Consider the following 15,177-nt stretch of genomic DNA (forward strand, 5'->3'; position numbering starts at 1 on the left):
AGGCAAGCTGTTGATGAATTATTTTTGCAACATTGTCATGTCTTCTGGGGTATTCTGTATTTGCTAGTATTGTACAACCGCTTGTGATGTGATCTACTGTTTCTATTTGTTGTTTGCAAAGTCTGCATTTATCTGTTGTGGTATTGGGATCTTTAATAATATGCTTGCTGTAATACCTGGAGTTTATTGTTTGATCCTGTATTGCAATCATTATTATTATTATTGTTATTTCTTTACTTTCTCAGACGTTAAGTCTGGTTGAGAATGGAAACTGACGCGGACCTTGATCAAGCGTCACTTCCTATTAACTGTACGGTATGTGTTATATTGCATTTAGGAACTTTCGGGTAATTGAACATGTATCAATAATTACGGATTTCTGTAGTTGTATATATATGTTTGGATGTAGCTGTATTGCATTGATGTACTGGTGGATATTGTGTGGTATGACTCCTGTAGTTGATAGTATAATTGGTATGATGTCAACTTTATCCTGATGCCACATGTCTTTGACTTCCTCAGCCAGTTGGATGTATTTTTCAATTTTTTCTCCTGTTTTCTTTTGTATATTTGTTGTATTGGGTATGGATATTTCGATTAGTTGTGTTAATTTCTTCTTTTTATTGGTGAGTATGATGTCAGGTTTGTTATGTGGCGTTGTTTTATCTGTTATAATGGTTCTGTTCCAGTATAATTTGTATTCATCATTCTCCAGTACATTTTGTGGTGCATACTTGTATGTAGGAACTTGTTGTTTTAAAAGTTTATGTTGTAAGGCAAGCTGTTGGTGTATTATTTTTGCGACATTGTCATGTCTTCTGGGGTATTCTGTATTTGCTAGTATTGTACATCCGCTTGTGATGTGATCTACTGTTTCTATTTGTTGTTTACAAAGTCTGCATTTATCTGTTGTGGTATTGGGATCTTTAATAATATGCTTGCTGTAATACCTGGTGTTTATTGTTTGATCCTGTATTGCAATCATGAATCCTTCTGTCTCACTGTATATATTGCCTTTTCTTAGCCATGTGTTGGATGCGTCTTGATCGATGTGTGGCTGTGTTAGATGATACGGGTGCTTGCCATGAAGTGTTTTCTTTTTCCAATTTACTTTCTTCGTATCTGTTGATGTTATGTGGTCTAAAGGGTTGTAGAGGTGGTTATGAAATTGTAGTGGTGTAGCCGATGTATTTATATGAGTGATTGCTTTGTGTATTTTGCTAGTTTCTGCTCGTTCTATAAAGAATTTTCTTAAATTGTCTACCTGTCCATAATGTAGGTTTTTTATATCGATAAATCCCCTTCCTCCTTCCTTTCTGCTTAATGTGAATCTTTCTGTTGCTGAATGTATGTGATGTATTCTATATTTGTGGCATTGTGATCGTGTAAGTGTATTGAGTGCTTCTAGGTCTGTGTTACTCCATTTCACTACTCCAAATGAGTAGGTCAATATTGGTATGGCATAAGTATTTATAGCTTTTGTCTTGTTTCTTGCTGTCAATTCTGTTTTCAGTATTTTTGTTAGTCTTTGTCTATATTTTTCTTTTAGTTCTTCTTTAATATTTTTATTATCTATTCCTATTTTTTGTCTGTATCCTAGATATTTATAGGCATCTGTTTTTTCCATCGCTTCTATGCAGTCGCTGTGGTTATCCAATATGTAATCTTATTGTTTAGTGTGTTTTCCCTTGACTATGCTATTTTTCTTACATTTGTCTGTTCCAAAAGCCATACTTATATCATTGCTGAATACTTCTGTTATCTTTAGTAATTGGTTGAGTTGTTGATGTGTTGCTGCCAGTAGTTTTAGATCATCCATGTATAGCAAATGTGTGATTTTGTGTGGGTATGTTCCAGTAATACCGTATCCATAATTTGTATTATTTAGCATGTTGGATAGTGGGTTCAGAGCAAGGCAGAACCAGAAAGGACTTAATGAGTCTCCTTGGTATATTCCACGCTTAATCTGTATTGGCTGTGATGTGATATTATTTGAATTTGTTTGGATATTAAGTGTGGTTTTCCAATTTTTCATTACTATGTTTAGGAACTGTATCAATTTAGGATCTATTTTGTATATTTCCAATATTTGTAGTAACCATGAGTGGGGTACACTATCAAAAGCTTTTTGGTAATCAATGTATGCGTAGTGTAGCGACCTTTGTTTAGTTTTAGCTTGATATGTCACCTCTGCATCTATTATCAGTTGCTCTTTACATCCTCGTGCTCCTTTGCAACAGCCTTTTTGCTCTTCATTTATAATTTTGTTCTGTGTTGTATGTGTAATTAATTTCTGTTTAATGATTGAAGTTAATATTTTGTATATTGTTGGTAGGCATGTTATGGGGCGATATTTAGCTGGGTTCGCTGTGTCTGCTTGATCTTTAGGTTTCAGATAAGTTATTCCATGTGTAAGTGTATCAGGGAATGTGTATGGGTCTGCAATGTAACTGTTAAATAATTTAGTTAGATGTGAATGTGTAGAGGTGAACTTCTTTAACCAGAAATTTGCTATTTTATCATTTCCAGGGGCTTTCCAATTGTGAGTAGAATTAATTGCTTGGGTGACTTCATGTTGCAAAATTATCACTTCAGGCATTTGTGGTATCATCTTGTATGTGTCTGTTTCTGCTTGTATCCACCGTGCATGCCTGTTATGTTGTACCGGGTTTGACCATATGTTGCTCCAGAAGTGTTCCATGTCTGTTATGTTTGGTGGATTGTTTATTTTAATGTGTGTGTTATCTATTGTCTGGTAAAATTTCTTTTGGTTTGTGTTGAATGTTTGGTTTTGTTTCCTTCTATTTTCACTTTTTTTGTATCTTCTGAGTCGTTTGGCTAATGCTTGTAATTTCTGCTTCTTTTCGTCTAATTGCTCTGTCGCTTCTTGTTGTGAGATTTTACCTAACCTTTTTCGTTTTTTTTCCAAGATTTCATTTCTTATAAATTGTGTTAACTGTCCGATGTCTTTTCTCAGTTTTTCTATTCTGATCTGTAGCCTGTGTTGCCATGCTGGTTTTGTTTTTGTTATTGTTATTATTATTATTATTATTATTATTATTATTATTATTATCATCATCATCATCATTATCATTATAGGTCATCAGCAAATCCGATATTGTGTATCTTCCCACCACTGAACTAGATGCGTATTGTTCAATTCAGTATTTCCATCACATAAATATGGGTTATAATTAGGTTACTTTGCTGCTAGTAGACATTCCTCACTTTTTCTTAGACAGTTCCTACCCGTTACTCCATCATAGGAACTTATTTGCGCAGCATTGTTGCAATACAGACATTCAAATTATCCGATTTCTGTAATTTGATTTTGATACCAGATCGTTCTAATCGGATTCAGCCAGTCAGCCTTTATGTGGCTATCAGACTACGGCTCTCATCATCATATGATAGACTGGATAAACCACATTTGTAATCGGGCTGTTGAATGTAGATCACTTATCTATGACAGGGCCTGAATTCTTAAACACTATGGAAAATACTAATACAATGTGCTTCTTACAAATACGTAATTTAAATATAAATATATGAAGTAGCGAGATAACAGTTTATTTACAGGAGCAGAGCCCCATCCATCAGAGCAGAGCAGTGCAAGATTGGTTTCAGGGCCAAAAGAGGATAAAGCTGAGCCATTTGTTCCACGATCGCCGAACATCAACCAGATAGAGAATATGTGGGTAGAGGTAACGAAGTCAGTGCCATGTGGACCTACAAATGCAAGTGACCTTTGGATGGATACAGAAAACATATGGTGGGAAGTAAACCATCACACTACACTATCGAAGACTTAATGAAATCAATGCCCGTATGCCTTATAGAAATCTTGCGTAATAATGGTGGGTGGATTGGTTAGTAAAACTATACTTGTCCACAAAACCCATTTGGACAATTATATCATAATCGGTCAAGCTTTGCTTTGTCGCAGCTCTTTAGCATACTAGTCCATTTACTTTCAGTCTCCTCCTGTGTGTGTGTGTGTGTGTGTGTGTGTGTGTTTTCGTGTTCACGCACAATCTGAATCAATGCTATTAAAATTAGAGAGACAACCAACAATAAATGTTGCATCAAATATGGCTAAAGTATTTTAATGCGATGGGAAGTTACAAACTGAATTTTTACCCACCCCATGTCCTGCATAATACGTTAAGTAAGAAAGATGTATTAACTCCTTAGTATCGTTAGCAGCGACATTGCGCTCTTGTTGTCGGGGCTCGCGACAAGTGCAGCGATTAACAGTGCCCAATGCTGCTGCGATTTGTTTATGTTGACTGAGCGTGGACTCTGTAGCAGACGCTTTGCCATAAACAGAAAGAAATCACCTTGGCTCTGACTGCACTGAGCAGATATCACTGCCTGCATGTTTTTATAGTGACAAACGTGAGACTCTACTCACAGGTGTCATGGAGGAATTGGAACGGATATCATGTCATTAGTCATCAGAATATTAACCAGTGATGAAATGTCCACTCTATTTGAATCCCAAGGAAATAGGAACCTTCTCACAAAGGAATGTGAGGTGATATCAAAATTTATCCAACATACAAAAATTAACTGCAGAGCTTCCATGTACACAGTAGTAGCACACAAGTAAATATTATGTCTTGGAAGCGTATATTTCATTTCCTCTTCTCATACTAACACCCTTGTTTTAGTTGTTGTTGTTGTTGTTGTTGTTGTGGTCTTCAGTCCTGAGACTGGTTTGATGCAGCTCTCCATGCTACTCTATCCTGTGCAAGCTTCTTCATCTCCCAGTACCTACTGCAACCTACATCCTTGTTTTAGTATGAAGTGAGAAAATAAAAACGAAGAACTAAAGTTCCTGAGAAGCATACAAGTCATTTCCTCTTCTCATATCATAGCGTTTGCAAGAAGTAAAAAAATAAACAAACAGTTTAGGGTTCTGGAGCATAATATGACACCAGATGCTTATAGTAGGTGCTATCGGAAACGCAAAAAGCAGAAAGCTGTCCATTCTTTTGTCCAACAGTCTGTTTCCTTTCATGAATTACTACCACTCATCAAAGATTCTTATTTAATAACTTGTGGGCATCAAGTTCTTCAGCAGAATAAGCCTTATGTTACTGTGCTAATTACGGTACGGAAAAATGCAACGAAGATGAGTTCCCCTAGAGCAATGAGGATATTTGCACATGTCTGTGTTCAGCAATGACTGCCAGCTGCCACAATACTTCACAGAAACCATGTGGCAGGCAACACAACTGTGAGTGCACTTCAGACGTCAGGAGATGGACGGAAACGTCAAATTAACGTTGCTTTACAAGTCGTATTCAATTCAGAATGAGGTGTTATTAAGGTAGCTGAGCGTTCTAGCAATTACACTTTGATAATTCCCATATTAGTATTCTGATAGCCAAAAGAACCCATTATTGTAAAGCCATCGGGAAGTGCATTGACATCAAACTGCAAGAACTTGAGACAATACGTGGACTCTTCTCTTTGCTGGGTAACCTATTACTGTTATTTAGGATTCTCTCCGTCCTAGACATAATGCAAATGGAACTTCACATTCGTGGGGCGCTTTCTGTTATTCTTGACAAACATCAGCAACTTGTAATCACTGTGAGTTACAAATGTGTGGTGGTAATGGTACAGGTTGTCAGTAGTTGTGGTGGTTTTGTTGTCAAACTGCTTACAGTAATGTTAATGGTGGCGCACATAATTTAGCGCTGACTACCTACTTAAGTGAAAATAGTGTGATGGCGTTGTCGCTTCTCTTTATTTGGCATCAGCTTGAGTAATCTGATTTAACGAACATAGTACTCCATTCGCGAGCTGCTAATGATACAGTATGACTACAGAGATCATCGTGCTGGTATTACATAAATTCTGCAGTGAATTGCTTAACAAATATTACCCTCAGTTATGCAGCTGGAATGACTCATTACACAGGTACTCTATGTTGCACTTGATTAAATGATCAGTTCGCAGCAATCCTGCTTCTACTGTTCGTATATACTTGTATACTGACCATTCATTTATTTGACTAAATATGCACTACAATCTGATTCGCATGTATATGATGTGGGTTAGCACCATCACAAAGCAATGACTAAGGGTCGGATGCCATTGAACTCCCGTTACACTGATGGCAAGACAAATGTTCACAAATTACCTCTATTTCCTCAAAAAACAATTGCATCTTAAATACCAAAGGACCGACTTCCACACTGTCACAGCAACGGCGGCAGATGAAAATGTGTGACCGACCGGACTTCGAACCTGGACCTCCTGCTTACTAGGCAGACGTGCTGACCACTGCACTTTTTTTTTAAGTTGGAGAAGACATTCAGCACCAGGTAGGCGGAGGCAAAGAGGGCAGGGGTCGAAGATCCGAAGCCTGGCCACAATGCCTCCCCCATACATGTCACTGGTTCAAATGGCTCTGAGCACTATGGGGCTAACATCTGAGGTCATCAGTCCCCTAGAATTTAGAACTACTTAAACCTAACTAACCTAAGGACATCACACACATCCATGCTCAAGGCAGGATTTGAACCTGCGACCGTAGTGGTTGCGCGGTTCCGAACTGAAGCGCCTAGAACCACTCTGCCAAACCGGCTGGCATACCTGTCACTGAGTAGCTGCATTATTCCCATGTATTCCATGTTTGCTCCCATATATGCCTTAAATTGTAGAACAAAACTGAAGTATTAATTAAGGTAAAATAAATTACAGATTGCCATTTCCAATGGTGTGCATTCCTTGTAGAATATAACTCATAACAGGCAAAAGGGTCACGGAAAAATACATAACAAACATTAATTTAGAAACACATTCACAATTTAAATTATTATGCACTGAATGCATATGAGGTCTGTAAGGAAGCCATATATTTTTCAACAAATGAAAGAAATTTTGAAGCCGGAGGGGTTTTGCCAAATTATAACGGATCTCACTTTAGAACCAACATTAAAAAACGATTCCAGGAATAAAAAAGTGAAAGAATAGTATTCTGCCTCTAATAAATAAAACTGTCCACCTCTTTGTAGCCCACATAAAGCAATAGATAAAAAAAATTTGAAACCATTCCTTATATTTTTTATTCTTCTTGAACTTTAAATGTTCTTCTGCAACTTAAAACATGTACTCTTCTAAGTTCGAATTTTTGTTTGTTAAAACGTAAAACACGAACCGTCCCAGAAGCCATGAATAACTGTTATTCTTTGCGGACGGGTAACATTTCCAGTCGGGTTGTAAAGCTTCAGTTATCGGTATATGACTTTCGCGGTTCTGTTGGTAAGTGCTAATTTCTTCCTAGTACAGTTCCAAATTCTGATTCTATTTTCACATAAGAACATGTGCACTACAGTTTCTACAAGGCGACATTTGTCGCAGTACGGAGATGGTCTCAATTTGATTTTCCATAATCGTTCTGCTGTGGGTATGGTTTCGTTTACAATGTCGTACCATACGGCACTGACTCCAGTTGGTAGAATTTTATTGTTGATATTTTTCCAGACATTCATCCAGTTTTTAGTAGGTTAATTTACCTGAATTGGGTTGTTAAGACGATGTGTGGTAATATAATCATAGACGGTTCTAGTGTTGGTTTGCGCTGGTGGAAGTCTTATATAGCTCCAATCGCCATAGTACTTTCGGACGTAATCTAGGCTGTCGTGCTACATTAACAGGAGCGTTCCTATCCCCAGGATCTAACGAGAGGAACAGAAGTTTCGTGATTCCTGTCTTAGTGGCATGTATTAGCTTAAAAGCACGAATTGGAAACAGTGCATAACATCTATATTTAACGTCTTTAATTCCAAGTCCTCCGTTTTGCCTCTGCAAAGTCGCCATGTGGAAGGATGCTTTGAAGATATTTTGTTTCCACACATACCAACACGCTGCAGCCAGTATTTTATGTACGGTGACCTGCAGTATCGGTAAGACTGCTCTGACATGATACATTTTGCTAAGTATGTATGTATTTATATACTGAACTTTCTGCAGTCGGTCTAACGATCGCATGTCATGGTTCTTCAACAAGGCTCTGATGACATTATTAAGTTTCCGCTCCCAATTGTTCGTAGCCATGGGCTTGCGATGCACCCTTAACCACAATCCGAATTGAAGTCTCTCTTCATTTACATCTAACCAGTACTGTACTATAGTAAGAACCGAGATGCAGTATTTTGGATTTAAAATTTTGCAAATTTGTGGTAAGATCTTATGGGACCAAGCTGCTTAGGTTATCGGTCCCTAAGCTTACACACTACATAATTTAACTTACACTAACTTACGCTATGCACAACACGCACACCCATGCCGGAGGGAGAACTCGAACCTCCAAAGTTGGGCACTATAGGGACACAACAGCCAATCTCTCTGTAGCACCTATCTACAATTCCCATCTTTGCTGCATACTATAAGCGCGGTACAGAAATGCGAATAAGGCTCGTTGACACATAATGAGGATATTGTGGGCCTTTCCACATGCAACTTTGAGACGAAGCTATAGTCACTTCCGAAGTCGCTCACAGAACACATCAGCTGGTATCCTTCATGGCAGTATAACTGAAACTTGGCAACAGCGCAGAATATGTTTGACAACTCTGTTACCAACGAGTTACTTCCTTGATGGCACAGAACCATCCTGTTAATTCACTTGATATTATCGTGTCATTTCAATTGAATAATGTGAGTGATTTTCTCTTGAGATGTGACATAAGGATATCAGTTAATTCTTTTGAGTCAACGAAAGCCGTTCCACATTGGAAATACAACTACTCTTATCTCTTATGTTTCTATTTATCTGCCATCGCGTTTACTGAGCCAATAAGTATGCCAAACACACCCCACCTGTTCGCTAGCTCCTACGTAACATGCTTGCCTGTCAGGTGCACGCTGCCTTTGTTCGCCTTTCGAGACTCGCTGAAAGCCAGATTTTTAATTCTTTTGTGGCAGAGCTACAAGCAGGCAGATACAAACTTAATAAGGGAATCTTAAGACAACGCTTGTGCAAAATTCGTCTTGCTACTTTTAGTTCCCCTTAGAGTCAAAGCGAAAACTTCATGGTAATGCAAATTTCCTAATGCCACTTTTGTTTCCTTCCGACATATTTTTTGTTGTTGTGAATACATAATTTTATCTATGAATTGCCACATTTTCATAATACCTGCGAATCATACAGGACATTAAGTAAATACAGACATTTTAAAATGTCAAAAGTCGGTAATATCTTACTAATTCGTGTTAAAATAGGCTCAACCGTCTTACAGATACTTAATGCTTTATTAAGCTGGGCTGCCATTGTGATGTTACTCTAGAAGGCTGAATTTACTTTGTATTAGTACAGTGAATATTATAATTGTGTTTTCCATTAGTTTACTGAACGCAATAGTAATCATCAAAGAGAAATTAATCAGCAGCGCAGGATTTTCTTTCACGGTATCTAAGACTATCTGACAATTCTAAAGTAGTTTACAAATTCTATGCCCATAGAAACCTAACAGTTCTAACGATGTCATAAAGTCAGTGTAGTTTGAAGATCATGTTCGTCTAGAAATGAATTGCCTTGATGGTTGATCGATCAAGATCAGGAAACTTATAATTTTACGAGTATATGATGAGAGGGACAAGTGCTCGAGAGAGGTCTTCTCTATCAATAGAAGTGCACGAGAGACTACTTTCCTATCAATCTCCTGGATAGTTTTGTTTCGCAAATCAACAGAGTGCGTCATCATGCAGTAGCACACGTGATGTAGTTTTGTCGGTCGATTTTGTTACGCTGAGACCGAAAGATGTCTCAGTTGTTGGCAAGAAATTCCAGCTGTGATGCACACACCCTTGGGGCAGAATTCGTAGCACGAAACACACTTTTGGAGCTATCAGATGTAAAATATTATGTTCACACTACTCTTTGCTCGAGTTTACATCTTTTGGTGGGCCTCAGCCTTTCATTTCTTCTTAGGAAGTACACGATAAAGGCATCATAACTCGTCACCAGTAACAGCACTGCATAGGAATGCTCAATGAGCGACCTAATGATGTTCAATAATAGTCACTCGGTTGATTTTTGTTGTTTCGAATTAGAGCATGCAGTACTGCTAAACCAGAGTTCTGAACTTTGCGTGTTGAATGCAAATGTCGCGTGATGATTAAATGGTAATCCATCACATATATCACTAGTTGAGACTTCCTTAAAGTGGAAAATCATTCATGCCAGAACGATCTTTGTTGAAACAAGAATATCTTTTTCTGGCGTATTTTCCAAAAAGCACTCTCTCCACACACAGTTCAAATATTTCTAGCTGCCTCTTCTGCATTCACCTCTCTGTTTTGCCAAAAGTAAATAAGGTGTTGCAGATGTTACACATTTTCCCACTTGCAACTCAATTTTACAACACTTAACCATAGTTCATGGGTTTCAAGTATGCAAAATCCAATGCTTGACTGCAAGATGATAACTAGAACTTCAAATTCGAAAATGACAGTTGATACATACACTGACAGCATCGCGCCGCGTTCACCGGCGCTGGATGTCAGGCGGTGGGTGGCGTCTGGCCGGTGGCCAGTAGCCACTGTAGTGCGAGGAAACGCCTGAGCGTAAGCTGTTCTCATTGCGATGCAGCCACAAGCTGTCCTGCGGAATTGTTTCTGGAAGTACTTTTTATTGCTGGTGGGTAGAATGTGAAGTGAATTATCTTCGACATTCAATCAGACTCCTAACTTTAGATGAGGGCCAAAATGTGTTACAAAATATATAATAATAATAATAATAATAATAATACAGTTGGACGCGAACAGGCGACTATAACGTTAGAATGCACGACTATTACCACTAGACCACGGGCTCACACAATCCGACATCTCTGAAATAGACAACATTTCCTCCTGACACTTCCACAGACGATTGATTGTGCAGATGACCAGACTAGGAGTTGTCAGGAGCAGCCAGTTTATTGGCTACCTTAAGTGGACTTGGACTTAGTCTCTGTGGTGGCCGGCCGGTGGTCAGTTTTTATGTCCAAGACTGTACATTGTTCTGCAGAACGAATACTCTCTTTCAAATTCTGAAGGTGGCAGGGGTAAAATATATGGAGCGAAAGGCTATTTACAATTTGTATGGATACCAAATGGCAGTTATAAGAGTTGAGGGGCATGAAAGGGAAGCAGTGGTTGGGAAGGGAGTAAGACAGGGTTGTAGCCTCTCTCCGATGTTATTCAATCTGTATATTGAGCAAGCAGTGAAGGAAACAAAAGAAAAATTCGGAGTAGGTATTAAAATCCATGGAGAAGAAATAAAAACTTGGAGGTTCGCCAATGACATTGTAATTCCGTCAGAGACAGCAAAGGACTTGGAAAAACAGTTTAACGGAATGGACAGTGTCTTGAAGGGAGGATATAAGATGAACACCAACAAAAGCAAAACTAGGATAATGGAACGTAGTCGAAATTAGATTAGGAGTTTTGCTATTTGGGGAGAAAAATAACTGATGATGGTCGAAGTAGAGAGGATATAAAATGTAGACTGGCAATGGCAAGGAAAGCGTTTCTGAAGAAGAGAAATTTGTTAACATTGAGTATAGATTTAAGTGTCAGGAAGTCGTTTCTGAAAGTATTTGTATGGAGTGTAGCCATGTATGGAAGTGAAACATGGACGATAAATAGTTTAGACAAGAAGAGAATAGAAGCTTTTGGAATGTGGTGCTATAGAAGAATGCTGAAGATTAGATGGGTAGACCACATAACTAATGAGGAGGTATTGAATAGAATTGGGGAGAAGAGGAGCTTGTGGCACAACTTGACTAGAAGAAGGGATCGGTTGGTAGGACATGTTCTGAGGCATCAGGGGATCACAAATTTGGTATTGAAGGGCAGCGTGGAGGGTAAAAATCGTAGAGGGAGACCAAGAGATGAATACACCAAGCATATTCAGAAGGATGTAGGTTGCAGTAGGTACTGGGAGATGAAGAAGCTTGCACAGGATAGAGTAGCATGGAGAGCTGCATCAAACCAGTCTCAGGACTGAAGACAACAACAACAACAACAACAACAACAACAACATTTATTGGTGTATATCAATATGCAAGCAGATTGCATTTCCTGACTGATGACTATAGGAAATAAAATACTGTAAGTAAAATCAACATTTTTTTAACAAAGTGATTTTAGGTTTAGAACTGTCAGTATGTTTCATTACAGACCAACGATGATTATTTATTTCAATCAAACTAAGCACAATTCATGATAAAATAGTTATTTTCTTGTATTTGCAATATATATATTTTAGAAATATTTCAATAATCTCTTTATACATCCTATTTTTCATGCTTGTTTGTGTAATGATCATGTGTCCACAAACAATGTATTTCGTGGTACAACTGCACAAGTTTTTCCATTGGGATCATTGTTCCACTCCATCCTATACTTGTTGCAACCAGAACTTGCCGCCACGTAAAAACCACACGAAGACTCGTGGACATTGTAAATGTGGCCTGGTGGAGACATCCACACATGTGTGCCCAGATGGGGTGGCAGGATTGCTAGTTCCAAGAACTGTGGCTAACAGCCAGCAGGTCACATTTCTGCAAATGCACAGGTGGGGCCTGCCAGTTTTGCAGAATTCGTCTGGAATACCTGTGGCCCAGTGCTACAATATGCTCGTGTGTGGCCAGCTACTATTAATAACTGATCTTATTCAATCTATTACTGCAACAATCCCTTCTTTCTAAAGTTATTTCCATTACTGTTTCCCCCTTCCCCTTCCAGTTCATCTTTTACTGCATTTTGTCTCTGGCCAGCCCGACTGCAAACTATTCAAACACTCCACTATTGGCCTGGCCAAAACAGTTCCATGTATTCTTCTTGAATGCCTCCTTGGCAATAACTACCCCTCTGACTGGACTTACCACAAAAAAAAAATCGCTGTGTGTGACTGCCACACTATTCCACAAAGATCCTCTTCTTTTCCCTCCATCTTTCACAAGTCCAACCTAGACCTTACACACCATTCTCACAAGTTACTTGACCACCTCAGCACCTTTCCCAAAAATCCTTGCGTCCAAACCTAAAAATGTGTGTTGTGTGACGAAACTAGTTTATGTCGAGCTGTGTGCCATATCCCAATCAGATGAAGCGAGTTTATACTTTATCTCATTTTCATTTAATGTTTCCTCAACGGAAATTTGCATTATTGTAACAATACTTACTTTTAATTTTGGATTCTTCAACCCTTGGAAATAGCGCTCAAGCTGGAACAAAAGTACATTATTAGTACATACAGATTTCTTCAAACAAAAATACGTAATAAAAAACCCTCAGAATTAAGTATCATCCCCCCCCCTCCACACACACACACACACACACACACACACACACACACACACACACAAAGGGTTGCCCAGAAAGTAATGCACCGCATTTTTTTCTTCAAAAATTATTATTTACTGAACGTAATGAGAACTACACATACACAAAAGATTGGTGTTTCATCTACACACCCTATTTTTCCACATAATCTCCATTCCACTCTATAGCCTTCCTCCAGCGCAAAACAAGGGTGTGTGTGCCGTCAGTACCAATCCGTGTCCTGGTGGCAGAGCCAGTGCTTCACTGTGTGAATCACCTCCTCATGCCCCTCAAAATGTCTTCCGCAAATGGCATCTTTTCATCTGTCCTAGTGAATGACAACTTCAGCACACTGCAACACATCAGGTGTGACAGCTGTGCACGATCTCCCTGACCACTGCAAATCGTGGAGCTCCAACGAACCGCTTTCTGATGACCTCACCATCCATGCCCAGCGAGTAACTGTACTTCTGTTGACAGCAGATGCTCCGTAGACTTTGCACATGCGTTTGTGAATAGTCTCCACAGTTTCTTTCTCTGCAGTGATAAATTCAATGACAGCACGTTGCTTGTAACGTACATCACCTGCAGATGTCATTTTGAAACTGTCCTGCAACTATGCTATCTGTCAGAAGTGACAAACTTGGCACACTCGCTCAGGAGACTTCAAATAATACATATGTAACACTTCGCATTCGTAGCATTGCTTTCGGATGAGAAAAAAAAATTGCAGTGCATTACTTTCTGGGTAACCCACATACAACATAACACACAATTTTCATTTCCTGAGTCTTATATTTCAGCAGCCTGTACAGATTTTCCATTCCACGTACACAATAATTATTTCCCGTATGTTAGCAGAAATACATATTTACACCGTATCTCCATATGATTAGAATGATGTTGGGAATACAGCTATACCACATACTGTGTCCAGCCAGCTCCATACATCATATTTTCATGTTTATTTATGTTTATCTGCTTGAAAACATTCACGAACTACAGGTATTTGTTACACCCATGAGAAATTTAAATTTGCCTTTGGAAATGATCTTGTACTAGGGGTTTCTCAGCAACTGTAATTTGGTCTTCATTCTTTCATTTGGAGAACTCAAGTGCTGAATATTGAACACTTGTCTGGATGAACACCAAACACCCAACTGAATACTACCACATGCATATCATCTGGTGTTATCAGATGTGCCAGAGTTCATGAGCTTCCGCTGTTAACAGATCTCCAGGAATCTTAATCTACCCACGCATAGGGTGCCACTTTTAAACATTAAAATTCTATAATCACAACATCCTAATCTGCACAATGCTAATGACACAGTTACCACAGATATAAACCTCTCAAAGAATGGAAAGGGCACTTAGAAGCAGTAATGGATGTGCACCTGCATACCATCCTCGCATGCGCTAAGCTGCCTAGTCGATTTCATCTACCACCACAGAGTGCTGCGAGTCAAAACCAAATGGGTCACACCAGATGCAAAGATGCACTCCACAAGTGGAACAAGCTGTCCAATGCAGACTGAAACTTCGAGCTCAACACCAGACTGTGCATCAAACTGTCAGCAACTGTCAGTTGTGAGCGTATCACGGAAGTAACGAAGATTTCCTGTTAGTAACTCCACAGAATGTGCACTGGAATGAGAAGCTCTTCCCTCGGGTGCCACCCTACCTACTGCCCCAAGAATGAGAAAAGGCATTTGACATATATGGTGAGCTTACAGTGCAGGCATCAGGAGTGCAATCCCTGCACAGGCAGGGGGCTGCAACTGTAAAGGCCATATCACACAGGAGGGCACACGTCCACCTGCAGAGAGCTGAAGCAATTCGTTTTGC

The 15,177-nt window shown here is 39.1% G+C and overlaps 1 protein-coding gene across 2 annotated transcripts in view; it reads right to left on the reverse strand.

Annotated features, from left to right (window-relative positions):
• LOC126260943 (histone-lysine N-methyltransferase, H3 lysine-79 specific) overlaps positions 1-15,177 on the reverse strand; it is a 225,885-nt gene that overhangs the window by 79,584 nt on the left and 131,124 nt on the right. For both annotated transcript variants that reach the window (XR_007546669.1, XM_049958451.1), the window contains exon 9: positions 13,191-13,232. Coding sequence is in view for 1 of the 2 variants with exons in the window: in XM_049958451.1 (XP_049814408.1) it covers positions 13,191-13,232 (42 nt within the window). In the remaining variant the exon portion in view is untranslated. The remainder of the gene's footprint in view (positions 1-13,190; positions 13,233-15,177) is intronic.

The sequence above is a fragment of the Schistocerca nitens genome, chromosome 5 (assembly GCF_023898315.1).
Source record: "Schistocerca nitens isolate TAMUIC-IGC-003100 chromosome 5, iqSchNite1.1, whole genome shotgun sequence".
Taxonomy (NCBI): Eukaryota; Metazoa; Arthropoda; class Insecta; order Orthoptera; family Acrididae; genus Schistocerca; species Schistocerca nitens.